The following is a 25,182-nucleotide window of genomic DNA, read 5'->3' as shown; positions in this document are numbered from 1 at the left end:
TCCTCAGCTCTCATTTTACATCTCAGGCTTTTGCTGCCTCCCCTCCCAGAGGAGTCTGAGGGTCCTGCTTTTTTTGTGTTCTGTGGGTTTGTCTCTCACTTGGTCTCTCTTTGACCCTTTATAGCTCCAGGTGCAGCCCCGTCCCCTAAATTAGCCCAACTGGGAGCACTTGTTCTGGCACAGGGACACTGGACCTCCTTCAGTTATGGGGCCAGCCACCCTGTGACAGGTCCTTATTGACTTCAATTGACTTTCAGGCTGTCAGCAACTCCCTTCTCATTTTCACACTCATTCTTGTGCCTTTCACTTCACTCTTCTGCCCACAGTTTGAAGGAACCGAGGCTGGAAGCAGGGGCTTCAACTATTCTAAAAATCCCATTCTCCCCGCCCCCCGCCCTGTTCCTCTTCCTTTCCCTCAATTTAATTTCTGCTTTCATCTAAGTTATTTTAAAAATAAGTAATAAAGTACTGCAAAAGAAAGCTATAGTAAATCAATCTTTGTTGAAATTTAAGTCACTGTTTCCTTTAGCAAATATAGTGCAGAATGGAATACTTTGGTTCTACATTACTTGTCAATTTTAGTGTGCTTTAAAAACTGTTCTTTTGCTGGCAGGATTTGAAATCTAGCAATCAACGAGATGAAATTGCAGCAGCACGTGCTTCTCTGAAGGAAAATTCGTCTCTTCTACATTCAATTTGTTCAGCTTGTTTGGAACATTCAGATGTTGCATCCCTTATAGCCAGCAAGGACTCAATTTGCGATGAAATACAGAGCGCTCTCAATGTCATTTCTAATGCTTCTCAAGGAATTAGAAATCAAAAGGTTCATCCTACGACTCATTCAGCTATGCTAGGAAGTGCACTTGATGAGCTTGAGGTAGGTAAATATGTAAACATGTACCAATGCAATGTACACATTTATTTTAAATGAAGGTAGTGCTTGCTAAAGTGACACTGAAAGCTTTAGAAACTGAAGTTCAGTTTATTCAGTGTGGACAGTATTAATACAAGCTTTCTCATAAGGTGCATCAACCCTGACCTTGGTGGGACCTCTTCCTCCAGATGAGGTGGTGGTTAGGTCTACAAGCCTGTTCAGTTTTTGGATTCTCTGATATTGCCAAAAAGGGTGCTAATTAGTTCTTATTGAGTTGCTGATGGAAGGGGTGCACACATAGGACAGAAACTGGAATAAGCCTGTCAGGGTTCCCTCCCGACTCTGAACTCTGGGGTACAGATGTGAGGACCTGCATGAAAGACCTCCTAAGCTTATTTCTACCAGCTTAGGTTAAAAAATTCCCCAAGGCACAAATCCTTCCCTTGTCCTTGGACGGTATTGGTGCCACCACCAAGTGAGTTAGACAAAGATTCAGGAAAAGGACCACTTGGAGTTCCTATTTCCCCAAAATATCTCCCCAAGTCCCTTCACCACCTTTCCTGGGGAGGCTTGAGAATAATATACCAACCAATAGGTTAACAAGGTGAGCGCAGACCAGACCCTTGGGTTTTGGACACTAAAAACCAATCAGGTTCGTAAAAGAAGAACTTTATTATAAAAAAAAAGTAAAAGAAGCACCTCTGTAAAATCAGGATGGAAGGTAATTTTACAGGGTAATAAAAAGATTTAAAACACAGAGGATCCACCTCTAGGCTCAACTTCAAAGTTACAAAAACATGAATAAACCTCCCTCTTGGCATAGGGAAAATTCACAAGCTAAAACAAAAGATAATCAAATGCATTTCCTTGCTATTACTTACAATTTCTGTAATTTTAGATGTATCATTTCAGTAGGAGCTGGATTACCTGCTTGGTCTCTCTCTTTGTCTCTTGGTCTCTCCCAAATCCCCCCAGATTTGAAAGTATCTCCTTTCCCCATTGGTCTTTCTGGTCAGGGGCCAACTAGGTTAATTGATCTGATTAACCCCTTACAGGTAAGTGATTCTGTACCTCTGGCCAAGAGGGATTTTATATTACTACATACTACATACATAAAGGTTGTTACCCTTCCCTTTATATTTATGACAAAGCCCATTTTATAAATGCCACTAACCATTTATCAGGTGAAAACAATTTTGGTGATCACTGGCCTGGGCTGGATTTCAGTTGGTGTGTTGGAATAAAAGATTCTGCCCTAATGCTGTCATATATGAGTCACATAATTGAAGTTTAGAATTTGAATTATGCTCTTTTTCTGTCATTTTCATTTAATGAACAAAGTGGTTAAATTAATATCTTTTAACTTCTGTTGGTGAAAGAGACATGCTTTTGAGCTACACAGAGCTCTTTTTCAGATCATCCTGGGACCAACACAGCTACAACGACACTGCAAACTGTTTAATGAACAGACATAATGTGACTCATACGATTAGACAAAAAATGTGTTTCTGTTTTTAGCAGTTAAGAATATGTTTGAGGAAAGTCACGTCTTTCTCTTCTCCCAAACAAGTCTTAATCATCTGAGTGAGGTTTTCCCTTTGCATGTCTGTCTCTGACCTGATCTATTTGACGCCTTAGGTGACCAGAGTTCTAGTTCCAGCTCGGCCACTGGTCTGCTGCTTGACACTGGACAAGTCACTTCTCTTTGTGCCTCAGTATACCCAAATTGGTCATGATGATACTGACCTCCTTTGTAAAGTGCTTTGAGATCTACGGATGAAAATGCTATATAAGAGCTAGTTATAATAGTAATAATGTTGTTAGTATTCCTTCTGGTGCTTGAATTTACTCTCTGCACACACTTTCCCTCTAGTAAAGAGTCACTAGTTCTGCATTATGGGCCTGATCCTGCAAGGTGCCCTCAATTCCCATAATGTTAGCAGGAGTGCTCCACCTTGCACAGTTTGGCTCTAACTCTGCTGCCAGAATGACAAGTTATTTTGTTATCAGGAGATAGGGATGACTGCTGAATGGGTGACAGACCCTTCCTGTCTAACACTGAAGTATCCCAGCACCACTGTACGTCTGAGTTCTGCTGGTCTGGTGAGCACACATTAGACAGATGCTGCATAATAAAAGAGAATGGCTTTAACAGTAGGGGCAATAGAATGATCTGGCTAATGATGTCACTGGGTGCCATTGAACTATGCAGTATGTCTTGGAACTAATTGCTCTCCCTTTAGCCTTTTCTATACTGGGGAAATTTAAAAAAATATTCCCACCAGTATTACTATTAAGCTACATCTATACTATGAGCTAGTGATGTGATTCCCCTGCTCGTATACACGTACTTGGGGGAGTTCTCATTGAGCTAACACGAGTATACATATATGAGCAATGGAATCACACCCCTAGCTCATCATGTAGATGTAATCTTAGGTGAGCTGCTAATACTAGTGAAAGTCCTAATGTAGATGAGGTTTATTTGGCTGGACCATGCTAAATTAATCTGTTTTTCATTAGGTATAACTGATTTAGTGCTAAAAATACTCGAAATTACCAGTTGTTTGCCTACACTGGGCACCCATTGTTGCTAACACTGATTCAGGAAGACCAGTGTTATATCGTTGATGGTAATGTTTTTCCCCCCTAAAATTCTCTAGTGAAGACAGGCTATACATGCAAATATGAGAGAAATCTGTTGAAGTCCATGGATGCAACTACTAGTGTAGAAATTTACTAACCATTAACAGAAACATCAAATACACCTTCATTGAATTTTTAATTATGTTTTAGCACGTTAACTAATAGAAATTTGCAAGAGGGATGATTTTTTCTGACCTCACACAATCTATATTGACTATGTGAAATCTATATCATTTTTGTATTTTTCAGTTTTACTGTTACTACATTTGTTGCTTTTTAAAACATAGAGAACAATGGTAATTATTATAAGATCAGAAATCCTCCTTTTTATTGAATTTATTTTTAGTTAGAAATATAAGAACATAGAAGCTCAAACTACTGTTAAATATATTTTTTTCATTTATTTGTATATTTTTTTACTGATCACAAATGGGAGCTGAGGCTGTATGAGCTAGATAAAGCAAAATCTATTGAGAATTTACCATTTTTAAGGATTTTACAAATTTTAGGGTTGAGTATGGCAAGGACCCAAAGTAAACTTTGCTCTGTCTTGCTCTTGCAAATATAGTGCTGTGAAATAAATTGATGTAGTAAATAATCTGTTGAAAGCAAATCTCATTAAATCTTTATCATGTGGAAATGTATCAAGGAGTTTACTCAACAAGTACTATCCAGAAGTTTTGCAATATCTTTCACCATTACATGCAACTGGCAATCTGAAAGTAAACAGAGATTTAGTTGAGCAAAACACAGGTAGAATTAGAACATTTTACCTCCTAAATCCTTGTGCATCAAGAATTCCACAATAAACTCCATAGAACTCCTATGACATTCATAATTAAACATAGACTAGTAATGTTTGGTTCTTATAATTACTAGGGCTGTCAAGCAATTAAATTCATTGATCAAAAAATAAATCGTGATTAATCACGCGATTAATTATGCTGTTAAACAACAATAGAATACTATTTATTTTAAATATTTTTGGATGTTTACTACATTTTCAAATATATTTATTTCAATTACAACACAGAATACAAAATGTACAATGCTCACTTTATATTTATTTTGATTATAAATATTTGCACTGTAAAAAAACCAAAAAAAGTATTTTTCAGTTCAACTCATACAAGTACTGTAGTGCAATCTCTTTATCATGAAAATTGAACTTCCAAATGTAGAATTATGTACAAAAAGCCCTGTATTTAAAAATAAAACAATGTAAAATTTTAGAGCCTACAAGTCCACTCAGTCCTACATCTTGGTCAGCCAAAAACTCCGACAAACAAGGTTGGTTACAATTTGCAGGAGATAATGCTGCCTGTTTCTTGTTTATAATGTCACCTGAAAGTGAGAATAAGCGTTCGCATGGCACTGTTGTGGCTGGTGTTGCAAGATATTTGCATGCCAGATATGAATTTTTAGCGCATGTCCCTTCATGCTTCAACAACCATTCCAGAGGACATGTGTCCATGCTGATGACAGGTTCTACTTGATAACGATCCAAAGCAGTGCGGACCAACGCATGTTCATTTTCATTATCTGAGTCAGATGCTACCAGCAGATGGTTGATTTTCTTTTTTGGTGGTTCAGGTTCTGTAGTTTCTGCATCAGAGTGTTGCTCTTTTAAGACATCTAAAAGCATGCACCACACCTTGTCCCTCTCAGATTTTCGACCACACTTCAGATTCTTAAATCTTGGGTTAAGTGCTATAGCTATTTTTAGAAATCTCACTTTGGTACCTTCTTTGCGTTTTGTCAAATCTGCTGTGAAAGTGTTCTTAAAACGAACATGTGCTGGGTCATCATCTGAGACTGCTATAACATGAAATATATGCAGAATGTGGGTAAAACAGAGCAGGAGACATACACCCCCCCCCCACAAGGAGTTCAGTCACAAATTTAATTGACACATTCTTTTTTTAATGACCATCATCAGTATGGAAGCATGTCCTCTGGAATTGTGGCTGAAGCATGAAGGGGCATACAAATGTTTAGCATATCTGGCATGTAAATAGCTTGCAAAACCGGCTGCAAAAGTGCCATGCGAACATCTATTCTCACTTTCAGGTGACATTGTAAGTAAGAAGCAATATCTCCCGTCAATGTAAACAATCTTGTTTGTCTTAGCGATTGGCAGAATAAGAAGTAGGACTGAGTGGACTTGTAGGCTCTAAAGTTCTACATTGTTTTGTTTTTGAGTGCAGTTATGTAACCAAAAAAAAATCTGCATTTGTAAGTTACACTTTCATGATGAAGAGATTGCACTTCAGTACTTGTATGAAGTGAACTGAAAAATACTATTACTTTTGTTTATCATTTTTACAGTGCATATATTTGTAATAAAAATAATATAAAGTGAGCACTGTACATTTTGTATTCTGTGCTGTAATTGATATCAATATTGAAAATGTAGAAGAACATCCAAAAATATTTAATAAATTTAAATTGGTATTCTATTGCTGTAAGTGCAATTAATCGCAATTAATTTTTCTGAGTTAATCGTGAGAGATAACTGTGATTAATTGACATTCCTAATAATTACATGTTGAAAACTGTATTAAAATAACATGCAGGGCCAGATTCTTCAATGCATTCTCAGGGCCTTTGCATCACCAGAGTGTAGGGGAGCTCACAGCTGTTGCAGAGCCACTATGTCTGTTTCCTGAGCCAGCCTTGTCAGCCCCCACTTGGCCTCAGCATGTAGGGTGTGGCCAGAGTGCAGTGCAACTGGCATGAGACCACACCCAGGTGGCAAAAATTAGAGAAGCCCAAAGGCAGCTTGAATGTACACCAGGGCTTAGGATGGCACAAATCTGCTCAGAACCTCAGGATGCTGTAGCCAGCTTTCACATTGTGCCAATCTTTCTTTTGCATGGAGCAGAAGCTCAATGAAGCAGGGAATTTGGGCCTAGCCATCCAATTTAAATACTCATTTTCTTTTGAAACTTGTTTTGCTTACTGCTCACTGCATTAATTCAGTAGCAGAAAAAGACATTCAGGCGAGACACATTAGCAAATCTGTACTGTAGCTGCTCAATCTGTCTACTTTTGTAGGTTCTGGTTCATTTATGTTGACTCTTCTACCTGCCACTACCTCTGAATTGATCAAGGAAAAAACAGTCCATTATGTATCCTTTGTCTTACACCTGACTGGGAATATTTCCTGTTCTTTTGAGCCCCTCTACGCTGTTGAAGAGAGCATATATATCTGATTAAATTATTGGAAGAATTAAAACCACAACCAGAATCCCTTTGAGTGAGTCACTTCTTTTGTTTGTTATTGCCCAATGTATAAATTCTTGATTTATAAGTGAATGTTGTAGCCATTCATTCATGTATGATACGGATCATCAGGTCGTTTAGATACCGTTACATAACCGGAACTTAAGAGGTCTTCTATGAGAAGGAATCCCTTTTGTTTCCCACATACTTTCAAGTTGCTTCTCTATGAGCATTTGGCCCTATTGGTTTACGCTCTGAGCACGTTGCCAGGCCATTCTGCAGCTTAGCCTCTGTCAGTGCATTGGAGAAAGTAGCAATGGCAGCAGTAGCAATGTTTTCTCTGTGTCAAGCCGTCCCAGGTCTGAAGCCCATTTAGGTATCATGATGTTGTAGGAGTTGAGATATTGCAGTTGGCAGGCAAACACCTGGAACCAGTATCTGCACACCACTCCATGGGGTGGTACCTCTCTGGAGCTGTTTAGTTTCAGTGATTGACTTTAATCACCTCCCAGCATGTTTAAGTCCTGTGGAAGCTGTGGTAACCCCTCCTGCATGGAGTAGAACACAATCATACATAAATCATTCACAAGCGTAATACAATATGGTCCCTAAATACATTGTGTGCAATTGTATGATCTGTCACAGTGGGTACCCAACATTCCTTAAAGACAATAGGAGATGTGGGTGCTTATTACTCCTGAAAATCAGGTCACTTTTATTTAAGTGCTTTGTTTTAGGCACTGAAGTTTGAAAAATATTTACAACATTACTTATTATAATTAAGAAAATAATCAAATAGCATTGAGGCAGTATTGTCAGAAGTGCCATGTCATAAACTCTTTATGCAAAGAATTAACTAGACCTCCCTTGACTATATCACACTACCTTTTTTCATAAATACAAAAGTACTTCTCCAGTTTAAACACCTTTGCCTGCTTGAGGCCTATGTGGAATTGTACATTTACATGCACAAACAATATAAGGAAACTGCAGCACTCAGCGAGATTAGTTTCTATTTTTGACTTTTTGTCATCTTTTGGCTATTGTGGTGCTGACTGTTATCCATGCTTAGAAGAGCCATAGAAGATTTGCACTTAGCTGAATAAACGCTTTGAATACTTAGGATACTCTACAGCTTCTTTGTTTTGACCACATTTCTGGATTCTGTATTTAAAGGTTAATTTTATACAGTACTTCTTTACAGCTCTTTTGGTAAGCAGTAACTTTTATCAAAAGTTAGTTTAGACTTATTAACTTTCAGGGAAATATGTTTTTGTAAATGTAGAGATTGATATATTAAGTAGACCAATATGCTATAGTATCTCTGAACTGTTATTTCGGTGCTTACTGCACCCAGCTGTGCTACTTTAAAATTACTATATCAAGTTATAGTGATAATATAGTATTTACCTCTCAATAGAGCCAAAGAGCAAAAGGACAGAAACAAAGAAGAGAACATGAAAAAAGATTTTGGAGAAATTCCTCACCAGCAAGTACTTTCGCCTGCATCCTTCTCCAAATGTATCATAATCTAGTGAACTGGCATATGCTAGTTTTGCAGATAGATCATCATCAACAATTGATTGTGGCTGTATTTATGAGCCAGCACCTGTACATTGGTGGGGATCACAGCAGTTTCATTTCACAGAGAGAAAGTAACAGACTGAAAACTCAGACCAGAACTAGTAAATTATTACTGATTACTCTTATTGACAAGAATAACTCCATCTGACTGGCAAATTGTTAATAGGATTGTGAAGTTTTCTCATCAAAAATAGTACTAGCTAATGTGGGGCAGTCTCCTCTGGCTTCTGAAAAGTAATCATCCTCTGCCCCACATATCCACATATCATATACACTTTTTTAGCCATTTTGACAAAGTTCCTCGTCTGCCTTGGTGGGTCCTGTGCTTATTGGCGAATTTTCTTGCCTCAGAGGTTCACGGCAGCCCTCAGTTTGGCCACTTTCGTGGCTCAAATCTGCCGTTCACTCAGTTAGCCTCATCACTGGCCAGCATGGGGAAAGGAAGAAGAACAATCCCCGCAGTCTCTGCTGATCCACCTAGTGGATCGGGGAACAGGCCAGAGACCTTCCCCTCTGTGGAACCCACAGTCCAGGTCAACTCCTCCGGTATCAAGTAGGGAGGTGGGGGATGGAGGGATGGGGGAACCCAGGCCTGCCCTCTACTCCGGGTTCCAGCCCAGGGCCCTGTGGATTGCAGCTGTCTACAGTGGCTCCTGTAACAGCTGTGTGACAGCTACAACTCCTGGGCTACTTTCCCAGGGCCTCCTCCCAATACCTTCTTTATTCTCTCCACAGGACCTTCCTCCTGATGTCTGATAATGCTTGTACTTCTCAGTCTTCCACTAGTACGCCTTCTCACTCTCAGCTGCTTGCTCCCAGCTCCTTGCACGCACCACAAACTGAAGTGAGCTCCTTTTTAAAACCCAGGTGTCCTGATTAGCCTGCCTTAATTGATTCTAGCAGCTTCTTGATTGGCTGCAGGTGTTCTGATCAGGCTGTCTGCCTTAATTGTTTCCAGAAAGTTCTTGATTGTTCTGGAACCTTCCCTGTTACCTTACCCAGGGAAAAGGGACCTACTTAACCTGGGGCTAATATATCTGCCTTCTGTCACTCTCCTGTAGCCATCTGGCCTGATCCTGTCACACCATGTACATGAACATACAGCTTTTGCTAGTTGCAATATATACTATTTTCCATTTGACATGTGACATAATCAAACCCCCAGATTTGACCCAGTTCATGATGGTTGGCAAGAAGTAGAAAGGTTTATGAGTTTCCACTTGCTTAAAGTTCTTTAGTGTTTTCATGGCAAGTAAGGTAGCTATCTGTTGAGAGGACTTAATGATTTATTACAAAATTTGGAACAGTTCGACTGTTCAACATTTAGTTGGAGAGTTCTTGATTTAGTTCTGTTGCAAAATTTTCTAGACAATATCGGAGGCCGTGACTGAAGTCTCAGGGTGAAATTCTGGCTCAATGAAGTCAATGGGAGTTTTTCCATTGATTTTAGTCGAGTCACGATTTCAGCCCCATGTGCCCATTCCATTGTAAAGAGCAGATGCAGTATTGAGGAATCTGGGGCATCCACTGAGAATAGTCCAGGAGACTTGACACTATTGTGGAAAAGAAAAATAAAGTGCCAGTGCAATTATTCATATTAGAGAGAATCTAAAATAACAAAAAGGCAGATTAAGTTCACCCTCCAAAAAAGCAATACAGTACATAATACAAACAGAGCTTCACCCATCAAATAACTAGCTTAATAGTTTGCAGGCCAGAAGTCTTCCTATTTGCTTTCTGTATCTGTATGGGAAGAGGGGAAAGCTTTGTTATTTAAAGGCACCCCATTGTCCCAGCCATGCAGTAAGAAAGACAAGACACGAGGGATATGGTTTAATTAGGCTGCAGCTTTATTAACTCAGCTGGGTAATACTAGGTAACAAGTTGTACAGTGCAGGTCTAGGTGTTCCTCAGTTGTTTCCACCTATTTCGGAAGGCTGCCTTCAGCCCTCCCCTTCCAGTTCCAGCCAGTTGCTGGGGTCCCACTGCCCTCCCCTTGTTTGAGGGATAAGGGGAGCTGGGATGGGGGTACTTATCTCCCTGACATAGGGAGCCACAATCATGCTTCCTTAGGGGTTGCAATTCTGGTTTATCAGGGAACCAAATCTTCTGTGGAATGAGTACCTGCACTGGACATCTACCAAAAGAAGGTCCCAACAAGTAGTTTGGCTGTCTTGAAGGAGCCACTAAACCTTTTCTTCTCACTGTCCACACAAAGTCCCCTGCATTCAAGGTTGCTTACTCTCCCCCTTACTGTAGATCACTTCATCAATAGTTTGCAGGCCAGGGGTCTTCCTATTTGCTAGCTATACCACCATGGGAAGGGAGAATAGCTTTGTTATTTAAAGGCACCAGACCATTTTCTCACTTTCACTGTAGGTCACTGTGTTCCAGGGCTAGTCAGCTTCCTGACTTCTCTAATACTTAACTCACTTAGAAAATAAGAGAGGAGTGTTGGATTCCACAAATCTGCCAAACCCTTGTAGAGGGGAGGTGTAGGCTTCTCCTAGTCTCACTTCCTAAGAGGGGCAAAAGCAGTGTTTCCCAACCTGGAAGGAAGGTTCCCAGACTAATGAAGGTAGGGTTCTCTGAATTATTCAAATGGTAGTGCAAATGTTGCCCTAGCAAAATTGTATTTCACAATTGAATGTTTCAGTATATATTAGTTGGAAATCAACTATTTGTTATAAGTGAATTACCTCTATATGTTAATAAATCAGTAAATACTTAAACATTATTTACTAATTGTGTATGCAATTTGCAAAACCCTTATTAGTCTGCTAGTTATTAAAGTATATGTTTTTTCTTTTCTCTCTCATGCTGTGGTAGGCAATGCCTACATAAGCAATCAGAGTAAGATAAGGCAGTGATTAAACATCTGTGATGCAGAAAAACACAGATCTCACTTCCGCTTTTTAAATTTTTCATTCACACGGTCTGTAGTGTAACTGCTGAAAGGTTAGTTTCCTCTGCATTCTAGGGTCCCTCATGACACTTCTTACCATATAAATTCAATTAGTTATAGTACATTTCCTCGATTTTCTCAAAAGTAGAATGATACTTAACTGTTGTCACTGCATTAAATATAGCTGATTTTGGTGAATCATAGAATCATAAGACTGGAAGGGACCTTGAGAGGTCTTCTAGTCCAGTCCTCTGCCCTCAAGGCAGGACTAAGCATTATCTAGACCATCCCTGTCAGGTGTTTGTCTAACCTGCTCTTAAAAATCTCCAATAATGGAGATTCCACAACTTCTCTAGGCAATTTATGCCAGTGCTTAACCACCCTGACAGTACGTTTTTCCTGATGTCCAACCTTAACAGCCCTTGCTGCAATTTAAGCCCATTGCTTCTTGTCCTATCCCCAGAGATTAAGGATAACAATTGTTCTCCCTCTTCCTTGTAACAACCTTTTATGTACTTGAAAATTGTTATTATGTCCACCCTCAGTCTTCTCTTCTCCTGACTAAACAAACATATTCTTTTCGAACTTCCCTCACAGGTCATGTTTTCTAGACCTTGAATAATTTTTGTTGTTCTCCTCTGGACTTTCTCCAATTTGTCCACAACTTTCCTGAAATATGGTGCCCAGAACTGGACATGGTACTCCAGTTGAGGCCTAATCAGTGCGGAGTAGAGTGGAAGAATTCCTTCTCGTGTCTTGTGTATGCCACTCCTGCTAATACATCCAAGAATTATGTTTCCTTTTTTTTTTGCCACAGTGTTACATTGTTGAGTCATATTTTGCTTGTTTTCATCCACTGTGATCTCCAGATCCCTTTCTGCAGTACTCCTTCCTAAACAGTCATTTCCCATGTTGTATGTATGCTCTTGTTCATGGTATAATTTCTTTCTAAAGCTGAAGGAATTTCCCTTCATAGAATAATGCTGACAACATTAATATTTTATACATATTCCAAACTGTAAACCTCCACTACTACATTGGAGTTGGGAGAGCTTGGCACAAGAGCAAGCAGCAAATTGTTAAAAGCCGTGGGAGAAAATGCAGAGAGTAGATCAGAGGTACTGGGCATTCCCATGGATGTGTCAAGCCTCTGCATGTTCCCCAAGATGTATGTTCTTGTGAAATTTTTTTGCAGGGCTCTGTACTTTTCCATAGTTGAAATTTTTGTGACCAAAGCTGGGATTTAAAGAGGTTATTTTCAAGATCAGAATCCTCATGGGTTTTAGCATTCCACTTTGCTGTCTTGGTCTACTGCCAATGTGTTGTGCTGCATTCCCACTTTGGATTGCAGCAAAGATGCTGACTGGCAATTCAGACTGTGTGCTAGAGTGGTCTGGGGCTTTTGTGAAGTTAGGGGAGGTTTTTTGCTCTTGAAGAAGTTTCTGTAGGTTATAAAACTCTTGTGTTCATGCAGGTATGACTGAGTGAGTAAATGGATACAAATGTAGTACTTTGTTCTCTTCCCCCACCTTTGTCTGGTTATGTTGCAGCATTTTCCTGATCTAGTTCCTTTTCACTTTCTTTGGGAATTAAATGAGTTCCAGAGGTGTGGAGTACTGATACCTGGTCATTAGTTGAAATTGCCATAACAATTAGCCAGGATAAGTAGAAACTAATTGTCTTGATTTAACTCTGAAAAACCAGGTGAGGCTTGGTGAGGAAAGTAGAGTCTGGTCCAGTCAGGACAGTGGAAAGGCCATACAAAAACAAAAAGAAAAGGAGGACTTGTGGCACCTTAGAGACTAACCAATTTATTTGAGCATAAGCTTTCGTGAGCATAAGCTTTTCGAAAGCTCATGCTCAAATAAATTGGTTAGTCTCTAAGGTGCCACAAGTCCTCCTTTTCTTTTTGCGAATACAGACTAACACGGCTGTTACTCTGAAACATATAAAAACAGCTTTCCTGAGTTTGTTAAATCAGGTGGTTCTGAAAGAGTGGGAGCCTTATGTGCTAATAAGGCTGAAGTCTGTGAATTAGAACTGTTAATTTATCAGCTCAAACCAAGATGGTCAGACTGTGAAGTTGAGCACAGCGTACTAGAATTGTTATCCAGACCATTTAAATGCTGAAAGCTACAGGCACACTCGATGTGGACGCTAGATGAATTAAACCTCATGTGCTGAGACTGAACCAGGCCAGATTCTCGGTGTGAAACCTGATTTTTTTTAAGGCTTTGGGAATAGCCTTTCCTAGTTCAGGGAAGGATGAATACATTTTTTAAAAATTTAGCCCTCAAGAAAGAAAGCACCTTTAGTTCTGTTTTCTCTTTTAATTAGGAAATAATTAAGGGCTGCAGTGAGGATTAAAATATGAGAAGAAAATTAGCTCATTAGGAATATTTTTGGCCATTGGATACACAACATTGGTTTTCCCTCATCATAGAATAATGCGTCTTATTCCTTACCACATATGTGTACGCGCGTTTCTGACCATATTATGTATGTATGTTTAAACAGAAGGACACTGATTTTAAAAACCAACTAAAGTTACATAGTTGGCACTTTCCAAGTTAACTGAACAGCCTCTATTGGATGCATATAAAACCTACTGAAATCATACCATTCATCATTGTATCCTGTCTCCTACTGAAACAAATTGTTAAATCTAACTTCAGACGTTGTAACTTTCTAGGCTCTCTTCTCAGAAACTATACAATAGCAGTAACCACTTTTTTGACAGTTTTGAATATGTGGTCTTCACCTTGACTGTTGCAAATATTGATAGTCTAATATTGATAGTCTTTCCAAAAATTAAAATCAACATTCAGAATTTTGATCTCTGTGTGTGTATCTGTGTTTGGGGGATAATGGTTCTCTGAAATTTTTGAAGCTTCTGTGATGATATCATGGGAGGGAGAAGTGAGGAAAAGAGCTCCTCTGTTGCTCAAATATACAAGAGTGCCAGTTAGCTTTGATCTGCCTCTGTGTACACACCCTACTCTGGTCCTGATCTGTACTACCTAGCACCCTTGAAATGAACAGGACACCAATGAGGATTTGAGGACTTGGGGTGATGTGCTCTCATTTCCAGGTGGCGAGCAGAACATAAACTACATACCACGGCCCTGAAAAGTGCAGCCGGTAGGACTTGCAGAAAGCACTACCTGTTTTATACAAGTTGTTTTATGTATTGAGGTTATAGAGGGGTCATACTCGGTAAATTTCATATCTGCTAATGAATAGTAAGGATAAAGCTGAATTGGCACAAGTCCATGAGAGTTCTCGAGCAACTTGAGCGTACTAGAGCATGATATTTGAGCTTGAGCTTTAGTGCTTTAAGCATATTTGGAATATTACACTATTTCTGTGCTGTGGGAAATGTCAGGTCCATGGTCACTTTAGTGCAGTGAGAAGCGGAAGACCTAGACTGGTCAGAATTCCAGTTTAGATGAAAAATACATTTGTATTTAAAAATACATTTGTATTTAAGGAGATCTGCAAAACAGTTTTTAAAAATATTATACTGGTACTCTTTTAAAAGTTGCATAAAGAGGACCTAATGTTGTTTTCTTGCTCTCCTCCCCACTTATAAATATTTAGAAAATTAAATCTAGTTTTCCCTGGTTTTGCTAGAGGATCTCCTAGCTTTCTAAAAGTAACTCAGCATTCCTATGTTTTCAATGAATAAGAGAATCGGTATCAGACTTTCTTTCTCTAAATCATTCATTAGTTATTGAAGTTAGGTGTTAATGAGTTTTAAAATGACTGACTAAACACCTGTCTCGTCTCAGTAGTTCACACTTGTATCTTCTGATGCCACCGTGTCACTATTTCTCCACTCTTAGAATTCTCCAGTCAAGACAGGACATGAATTTCTAATGTAAAACATAAGCAGAAAAAATGACAATCTTCCATGACTTTGTTAAATACCAAAAGAAGCCCAATTATCTTTCCCTTTTTATAGGCCACCTTTAAAAGTCTGTAAAAAGTGGACTACTCATGTTGGATAAGTACAAGTAATGACTTCCCCTTTCAAACACCAAATTTGATTAAGGAGCTCAAGCTCTTAGTAGGGGTCTGGACTTAATTTCCTTGATTTGGGAGGGAGACCAATTTTACTTACTTTGGCTTCAGCTTCTACTGTACTCTTTTTAGTTTTTTTATAGCAGTTCTTTTGTTTTAAACATGGTACTCAGTTTAGCCTTAGATGGTAAGAGGCTACCAGCATCCCCAAAAGACTAATGTTGAACAAAAATAAGGAATAATAATACAGGCTAATATTTTGCAGCTTGCCCATTCAGCCTCTTGAAGTGGCAATGCTGCTTTTTTGGCCCCACAGAATCACAGAAATGTAGGGCTGGAATGGACCTTGAGAGGTCCTTTAGTTGACCCCTAGCACCGAGGCAGAACAAGTCTACTAGGCTATCCCTGATAGGTGTTTGTCTAACCTGTTCTTAAAAATATCAAATGAAGGGGATTCTGCGATCAATCTTTGAAGCCCGTTCCAGTGCTTAACTATCTTTATAGTTAGAAAACTTTTCATAGTATCAAACCTAAATCTGCCTTGCCCGTTACTTCTTGTCTTACCTTCATTGGACATGGAGAACAATTGATCACAGTCCTCTTTATAACAGCCCTTAACATATTTGAAGACTTATCTTTTCTCCAGGCTAAACGTGCCAGGTTTTTTAACCTTTCCTCATAAATCAGGTTTTTCTAAATCTGTTATGTATTTCTGTTGCTCTCCTCTGGCCTCTCTCTCCAATTTCTCCACATCTTTCCTAAAGTGTGGTGTCCAGAACTGGACATAGTACTCCAGCCGATGCCTCACCAGGGCTGAGTGGAGCAGGACTACCTCCTGTGTCTTGCATTCAATGTTCCTATTAATATGCCTCAGAGTGATATTACCTTTTTTTGCAACTGCATCATATTTTTTGATTCTCATTCAATTTCTGATCCACTAAAACCCCAAGATCCTTTTAAGCAATACTACTGCCTAGCCGTTTATTCCACATTTTGTAGTTGTGCATTTGACTTTTTTTCCTTCCTAAAAATAGTAGTTTGCTCTTGTCTTTATTGGATTTCATCTTGGTGATTTCAGATCAAATATCCAGTTTGTCAAAGTCATTTTGAATTCTAATACTGTCTTCCAAAGTGCTAGCAAACCCTCCCTGCTTGGTATTATCTACATTTTATGATCATACTCTCTACTCAATTTTCCAAGTCATTAATGAAAATATTGAATAGTATTGAACCCAGACTAACCCCTCAGGACCCCCCAGGCACTCTTCTCCCCTCCCCCCCTTTGACAGCAAACCATTGGTAACTACTCTTTAAATATGGTCTTTCAACAAGTTGTGAATCCAGCTTATCTAGAACACATTTTCCACTTTGCTTATGTCAAAAGCATTACTAAAATCCAGATACATTACGTCAGTAGTTAGTATTGTGTTCTAATATCAGCAGAACCCATTCACATGATCCAAGATGGCATCTTTCAGCTGTGGGCAAGCTCTGCTGGCTTCTTTTTTATATTCAGAGGAGACCCAGATCTCTGAGAGCTCAGTCGTGGGAGGTTTTGAATATCCCCAGGCTTTGAAATGAAAAAAAAAATCCACTAATATAAAATCTTGTGCCCAGGCAAAACGTATTGTAGAAGGATACTAAGTATTAACTAATAGCATTGTTTTATAGTACTATAAATGTACACAGGCAATTTCTAGCTTTTGAGAGTTTACGATCTAAAGTAGACAAGACAAACACATCATGTGGAGGAACAGTTCAGGAAAGGGGAGGGGAAGGAAGTGGAAGACTTATGGCCTTACTGAAAGGTGTTTCAGGGAAGGAATTGAAGGGAGAGAGGAGTTAGGTAGACAAAGGGTGAAATCCTGCTCCATTTAAGTCAGTGGCAAAACTCCCAGAGGAAGGATGATCTAGTGATTAGGGCTTGACATGAGACTCAAGAGGCTGGATTCACTACCCTGCTCCACTACAGACTTCTGATGTGGCCTTGGGCAAGTCACTTAGTCTCTCTGTGCCTCAGCTTCCTGTTTGTAAAATGGGGATTTTAGCACTTCCTTACCTCACAGAGGTTTAGATAAAAACGTTAAGTATTGTGTGTGATGTGCTCAAACATCACAGGGATTGGGGTCATATAAGTACCTAGAATAGGGTGAAATGCTATTTGAGGGGAGGAAACAATAGCAGTAATGTAGGAGTGGGAGTGATTTTATGATCCAAAAGGTGAGGATGAAGATCTTGAATTTTGATGTCAATGAAAATATTGAGGGCAAGGTAGGTATAGTTAGAGTGGTGGAAAGGGAAGATGCCTTGAGCATCATTATTTTGGATATACTTGAATGGCAAAGAAGTGGTAAGAGGGAAGACTGGAAAATAGAATATTACACTTAGCCAGGCAAGAGAAGACCAAATCATGGACATTTTTTCTAATTTTTTTCTAGAGTTTAATCATATTGGATCCACTTACAATGAATGAAGAAAAAATAAGGCCATCACTAGAGAAACGTTTGGAAGGGATTATCAGTGGGGCAGCACTGTTAGCTGACTCTTCCTGCACGCGTGACTTTCATCGAGAACAAATAATCACAGAGTGCAACGCCATCCGCCAAGCTCTCCAAGATCTTCTGGCTGAATACATGAATAATGTAAGTGACCAGTTCTTTCCTTTTGTTTTTTGTGTGTGCTTCAAAGCACATTTTCTACATTGCCATGCATTATGTATAACTAATCTGGTAATCACCGGTGCCTTTTGACCTTTTACTGTAGTTTCAATAATTCAGGCTACTTATATATTTATTAAAGTGCCAAAAGTAGTAGTTCTCATACATGTATGTGGTACACAAAGCTGGATAAATTTTTTTGGATGAATAGTTTATTCACCAAAAAATGCAGTTTCAGGTAGACTGAAACTACTCGTGAAATAGGGTTAGTTCAGTGACTAGTTGGCCTGCACTTCCTCCCCCTTCCCAAATTGATGTTTTCTAAACACAATGTTTGACTTTCCATTTTGAAATGACATTTTGTATAGAAGTTTACCCCTATGCATTTAAAACAAAGGAGAGAGAGAGAGAGAGAGAGAGAGAGAGAGTAAAAAAACACTTGACAATGAAACAAAATGAATAAAATAAAACAAAAAAAATCCTGTTTCGGGTTGTCCTGAAACAATTTTTCCCCCCTGAGATTTTTTTGGTTTAGCCACTGAAATGAAAGATCAGTGTAGCTCAGCTCCATCGGTACGCTAAGGGAAAGCCAACTATTCATCTTCAAAATGAGCAAGATTTATCCTGTCCTAGGCAAACTGTGAAATATCCTATATCACAAACTGAGGGATATGTAAGTTACTTTATCTGTGCGGTAGGTGTCTCAGAGATACTAAGTTTCTTTGAATGCTGGGGACTTTCTTTATAATTTTACTTCCTGATTGTCTCTTAGAATTTGAGGACTGGGATTCTGGGATTTTATACTTATTTCTACAATAAGCAGCAAATTTTATGAAGTCTTGTTTTATATTGTGTTAAATTCTGAGTAATCCATTTCCATATATTCTTAACATAAACATTCAGGCAGTCATAACTGATCAGTATAAGAACAACAAGCTGTACAAGGTGAGATCCTCTAAATGCAAAATTGTAGGGCATGGAATTTTGAGTAAATCCAGAAATCTGATTGCCTGGCATGCTTTATAATGTGTCTGTGATAAATCTTTGAAAAAGTGATAGTTTTTATAACTTTTTTTTAAAAAATGATTTTTAGTTCTAAGTAACTAGTTTGACACATAGCTAAGTGCACTGCCAGACACAAAAAATAAAGTTGGTAGGACAGATATCATTAATATGGGGACAGTGTATTAACATCATGGGTTTCTTCTGGAAACATAATCATCATTTTCAGTAGACACACTGATCTTATCTAAGATGATAAGAGATGCATTTGAGATGATGCATCTGACACAGTCCATTGAGGGGATAATTGTGTAATATAGCTATTTGTTTCTCCTTATGGGAGCTGAAATTCTTTTCTTTTTTGTAGGTACTGCTAGTCGACATATTCAAGGCCATTCTGTAGTGTGTGTGTGTGTGTTTAAGCTCAGGATAATAAAGTAGAGAACTTTAAGAAAATCTTTGTATTCCCAGGTGTGTATTAGTCTCACAGAGATTATACCTGCTGATCTCTTCCTCTAGTCATTTATTATAGTTAGAGAAAATCTACAGCAATCTTAAATTAATGTCTGTGAACTCAACTTGGTATTTCAGGCTTGAAATCTATAAAGATACTTTTAGTTCTGATTCTTTTCACCGTCAGCATTAATTTGTCTGAATCTACAATGAATTGAAAGCCTCTCTGGCAATACTTTCTGAACATGAGTAAGAAATACAATATTTCTTACTTAAGCTCAATTTGAACTGTAATCATTGTTACATGCACAAAAGATTTAAAGTAATCTTAAAACATTTGTGATCCCTCTTAAAACAGCTTAGAGTGCATTTGTGATTTATTGTAGATAATTCTTCAGTGAGTTGTTTAAATATAAAAATATAAGAAAAATTCTGTCAGTGTTTTATTATTCTTTTCAACATTATTGCAGAAATTATGTTGAGGCCTGTTGTTGTTACTGGATGTGATGATAGAAGAAGCCTCTTATTCAAATTATTATGGTCCCTTTTGTCTGTTCTCACACAGTAAAATGCAAGTGTGGCAAGGAGCTCTGGGTGAAGAGACTTGTGTGCCTGTGCAGAGCCCCACTGATTTCTGATACTTTGATTTCAGTAGGGCTTTATGGCAGAAGGATCTGCCATTGCAGATATCATTGCAGGATAGGGGCTTATTTCTGTAAAGTTTGCTGCAGAATTGTATTGTAAAAACGACATCTTGTTTAGCATTGTAATCCTACAGAAGTAATGCCTATATTTTTCCACAAGAAGGGAATAATTTTGTACAGTTTAATCACAACTTCAAAAAAAAAAAAAGGCAGAGGCAGTTCTGCTGCAGGTGGGGAAATTAATTAACTGATTAGAATGAAAGACACACATCTTTCAATCTATTGTACTTACCTTTATTTCCCAATATTCAAATTGAAATCCCTTTACTTTCTTGCAAGATGTTGTCTTTTTATTTTGATTGCAGAATTTGGAAAGCTGCCTTCATTTGTCTTGTTCTGATGCCATTATATTCCATTTCTTAGAACTAATCCATACTTTGCATCTATCATTGACGCTATTTCACCTTAATGGGTCTATTTCTATAAAAATGCCCAATTTTTATATATTCTGTTAAAACTTTCTATTCTCCTTTGAGTGATGTCCCTGTGGGTGCTCCACTTTAGGTATTGAGCGCCCCTGTGTTTTTCATTGGAGATTTGTGGTAGCAGTGCCTGGTTGGGTCTCACATGCACAGTCCCCGTCTCGCGCCGCCTCAGGCGGTTAACTGGTGCTGTGTCACCAACACCCCCTCAGTTCCTTCTCTGTCGCCCTTGGCTACGAGTAGGAGCATTCAGCAGCACCTCAGAGCTTAGTTAGCATAGTATACCCTTGTTAGTTCTAGTTTTGTTATACAGTTAACTCCTTTCATTTCCTTGTCCCCGTTTATTTTAAAAAAACAAAAATCCAAAAACCTTGTTTCCCGACTAGAAATAGGTTTTCGTTGAACTGTTACTCCTGGATTTCCCCTCAGGGGCATGCCTGGTTCTCTGGGCTTCAAACGTTGCCTCACATGTAGGCTATCAATCCCAGTGTTGGACGGGCACGCTCAGTGTGTTTGCTGCTTAGGCGAGCCACATGTGCCTCAAAAGTGCCTTCATTGTCACAAACTGACAGCCCACATCAGGAAAGCTAAACTGCTGCTCATTGAGAAGTCTCTCTGGCCGGCGTCTGAACCAGAAGCATGAACATCCCCGGGACACAGTTCACCGACTGCAGCCTCTGACAGGGGCTCTTCTTTGTCTGTGACTCATGTGACAGACCACGAGCTAAAAAGGTGGCTAAGAAGCGTACGCGGTCGGTGTTCCCCAAACTGAGAGACCTTGTTGGTACCAACAGGCTCCTGCCAAGATAGCGGGACCTTCTGGTATTGTGGGTAGCATGAGAGCTAAAGACTGCCCCAATGCAGGCACCAAGGGGAAATAGAAACCCCATGCCTTGGCACCAGCGGAGCCATCCTGACACTGCACTGGGCACATCAAAACAATTGCAGCCTATGCTGCCACCTCCTGTCAGCATAGTACAATTGACAGGTGCACCCATATAGACAACAGCTCCACAGCAGCTGGTACCCACCATTATCACATCAACGGCACCGAGGCTGTCGGCACCACAACAATTCTTCCTTCCCAGAAACCTCATGGTGTCCTCGACACCTGACTCTCCCATTCTCGGCACTGAGATCACCACACCACCATCGGTACCGAGCTGCCCCACCACTCCACCGCCATCTGCTCCCCCTTTTTTGAGCGATGACGAGGATGGGGACGAGGGAGAGACATACCCTTGCACCACTTTTCCCCCGCCCACTAAATGATCAAACCAGCCCTGCCACACAAAGGGTACTATACAGTGTCCAAAGAACAGCAGTGGTACAGGCACCAATGGATGGCACTTATGCCCTTCCCTCCACAGTGGCAGTATTGGGCCCATGGGTGGCATATCCCCCACACCATCTCAAACCTCCTAGCCCACTCAGGGAGTATACACAGCAGTCACCTGTGCCATTGGTACTGGGGCCATCTGAGCCCCCTGAAGAGATGATGGGAGACCAAATAAATCTCTGATCAGGATGTTGAACCAACAACTCATTTTTCTTCATCATCCCGAGACAACACCATCATGCCCCCTGCTCACAATGTGGGGGATGACTTTAGACATTTCCAATATTTCTATAGGAAAGTTGCAGATTCCCTTGACATCTCACTGGAGGAAGTGCAGGAGACACAACATAAGCTCGTTGACATCCTGCAAACATCAGCATAATCTAAAATCACTTTACCCATGAATGATGCAATCATGGAACCTGTCAAACACATCTGGCAGACCCCTGCAACAATTGCTCCAACCTGCAAGAGGTCTGACTGGAAATATTATGTCCTTGCAATGGAAATAGAGTTTCTTTTTTTACATCCCAGACCAAATTCCCTGGTAGCGGATGCTGTTAGTGGAAAAGGCAGACAATCATATCTCAGAAACACACCGTATGACGAAGACTGGAAGAGTCTCCACATCATATGCACACAGACACAGGCAATCTGAGCCACAAACCCGGAAACAACAGCCGCCAAGGAGACGACAACTGTCAAATCAGTCTACCACATCTCATCAACCATCCACCAGGCAGCAAGTTTGAGATGTTGGTTGAGGCCCTGAGACCCCCACATCTCCCAGCACCAAGAACTCCTACATCTCCCAGCCATTCGGAGACTGTTTAACCCCCTACTACTCAGTCTGGCAATCTATCACTACAGACAGATGGATGCTGGAGATAATCAAAGTTGGATACTCCATCCCATTTACTTCCAACCCCCCCTCCCCATCCTCCCTCTCCGTCCCTCTTCAGGGACCCCTCTCAGGAAGATCTACTGCATCAGGAGGTAACCCACCTCATCCATCTAGGAGCAGTAATAAAACTACAGAGGGACGGGTTTCTACTCAAACTAATTCCTCACAAAGAAAAAAACGGGAGGATGGAGGCACTTTCTCGAAGGGCACAAGTGCTTCACAAGATCAAAGAGGACAAGGCCACAGTAATACTGATAGCCCCCCACATGGCCTCGTCAAACATGGTTCCCCTACATTCCTAGAATGTCAGTGTGCAGACCTCTCCTACCTCATCTCCTGTCCCAGGACTCAGGACAAACCCTGCACCCAAACTTGGAGACATTCTGCCTCAAAGAATGGTTGCTTCATGGCTCTAGGGACCTGAAATGACATGCTCCAAAGAAGGACAGAGCATTTTATTAAATAGTAGCAGACCAACTACCTGCCACATTAGCCACTCGCTCACTGCTCCACCTGTCAATGAAGATGGCCTGTCTAGTCGCCATTACATCTGCAAGACAATCGGCTTGATCCAACCTACACAATATTTTCCAAAGATAAAATCATTCTGATTGCATTTCAAGTTTTTACCTAAGGTCGCCTCCTCATTCCACCTCAACCAAGCCATCTACTTACCAGCATTTTATCCTAAGCCACATAAGGATAGACGAGAATTATTCATTTCAATCACAGAACAATCAAAGGGAAATGCTATATCCAAACAGAGGTTCTCCAAATGGAATTCAGAATGCATCAAACTGTGTTACCAGCAACAGAATCTGCAACTCCTTATGGGGATTTGTACACATTTCAGCAGGGCAATGTCAACTTCGATAGCTTTCCTGAACAGTCTTCCCATTACGGACATATGTAGAACTGCGACCTGGGCCTCTGCCCATGCGTTTAAGTAGCACTACACATTAGAGCAGCATGAAACATCTGATGCATTATTCGGACTTACCATATTATCCTATGCCACGACTTCAACTCCGAAGCCCCTTCCTTCCATTGGAGGGCACGGCTCTGAAGTCACCTAGAGTGGAGCACCCACAGGGAGAAGAAGAAGAGAGCGTTACTCACCTTGTGCAGTAACTGAGGTTCTTCAAGATGTGTGTCCCTGTGGGTGCTCCACTACCCTCCCTCCTCGCCTCTACTTAGGAGTTTCTCACTTTGCTTTGCAGTAGAGAAGGAACGGGGGGGGTGAGGGGGGTGGGGGAATTGATTGCAGAGGATCTTGGGACTACACATGTGTGACCCAACCAGGAACTGCTACCACAAATCTCTGATTACAAGCACAGGGGCGCTCAACACCTAAAGTGGAGCACCCACAGGGGGACACATCTCAAAGAACCTCAGTTACTGCTCAAGGTGAGTAGTAACCCTCTCTTCTTGGCTGTGCACATAATTTTTTTTTATTTTGATTTGAACATCAATTTCAGTTGATCTGTGTGTGATCTTAAAGTGTCACCAGTGTCAGAACTGCTAAAATGAAAGCACAATTTGGATCATGTTAACCCTATGTCATGCATCATAGTCATTACTATTTGAAAGTCAAAATATGCCAACAGGTACCAAAAGTTACCACAATGATTTCTTCTTGTTAAGTACATGGGAAAACTATACTAATCTAAATTGGTGCAATGGCTGGGATAGGCTGCATTTTTCATGGAGACTATGCTATATTAGTTCACTGCAATAACTGGGAGAGAGTGGGAGGTGCTGATTGGTGGGGCCACTGAGAGGCGCTGTGGGGGAGGGTGGGAGCTGGCTGCCGGTAGGTGCTCAGCACCCACCATATTTTCTCCAAGAGTGCTGCAGCTCTGCAGTACCCATGGAGTTGGTGCCTATGCCCCAGTGCAATTGTCAAACCAGGTGAAAATAGGTGTTGCCCTGCCTATCTGTCTAATCTGTGGGCCCCAATTGGGTAGGTGTGCTCTGCCTATGCTTAACCCCATACGAAACGGCCAGAGGGTTGGAGTTGGGGACAGAGGAAGACTCCTTTATAACCTATAGCCCAGTGATTAGGGTATTTATTAGGGCAATCCTAGGTCAATTTCCCCCTCTGCCTGATGAGAAGGGTTTGAATAGGAGTTTTCCACTTCTCAGGTGATGACTCTCTAGTCCAATGGTTAGGGCAATTTTCACTCTCTGGTCTAAATAAATATTAATTATTTATACAAATTGCAACAGCTTCAACATCAGAATGTACCATAGTCTGGTGGCTAGTTTACTCACCTGAGAGGTGGAAAACCCTGTTCAAATCCCTTCTCCTCATTAGGCAGATGGGGCAATTAAACTGATGTCTCCCATATACTGAGTGAGTTCCCTTACAGTGGACTACAAGGTATGAGGGGAAGTTTCCTCCTCCTCTTTCATTGCAACACCTAAGTCCCTTTCTGGATCCA

The 25,182-nt window shown here is 40.3% G+C and overlaps 1 protein-coding gene across 1 annotated transcript in view; it reads left to right on the top strand.

Annotated features, from left to right (window-relative positions):
* CTNNA3 (catenin alpha 3) overlaps positions 1 to 25,182 on the top strand; it is a 928,894-nt gene that overhangs the window by 197,013 nt on the left and 706,699 nt on the right. Inside the window, exons 5-6 of the mRNA XM_073353443.1 lie at positions 614 to 877; positions 17,696 to 17,899. Of these exons, the coding sequence (XP_073209544.1) occupies positions 614 to 877; positions 17,696 to 17,899 (468 nt within the window). The remainder of the gene's footprint in view (positions 1 to 613; positions 878 to 17,695; positions 17,900 to 25,182) is intronic.

This window comes from Lepidochelys kempii, chromosome 7 (genome assembly GCF_965140265.1).
Source record: "Lepidochelys kempii isolate rLepKem1 chromosome 7, rLepKem1.hap2, whole genome shotgun sequence".
Taxonomy (NCBI): Eukaryota; Metazoa; Chordata; order Testudines; family Cheloniidae; genus Lepidochelys; species Lepidochelys kempii.
This window is presented reverse-complemented; position numbering and strand designations above follow the sequence as displayed.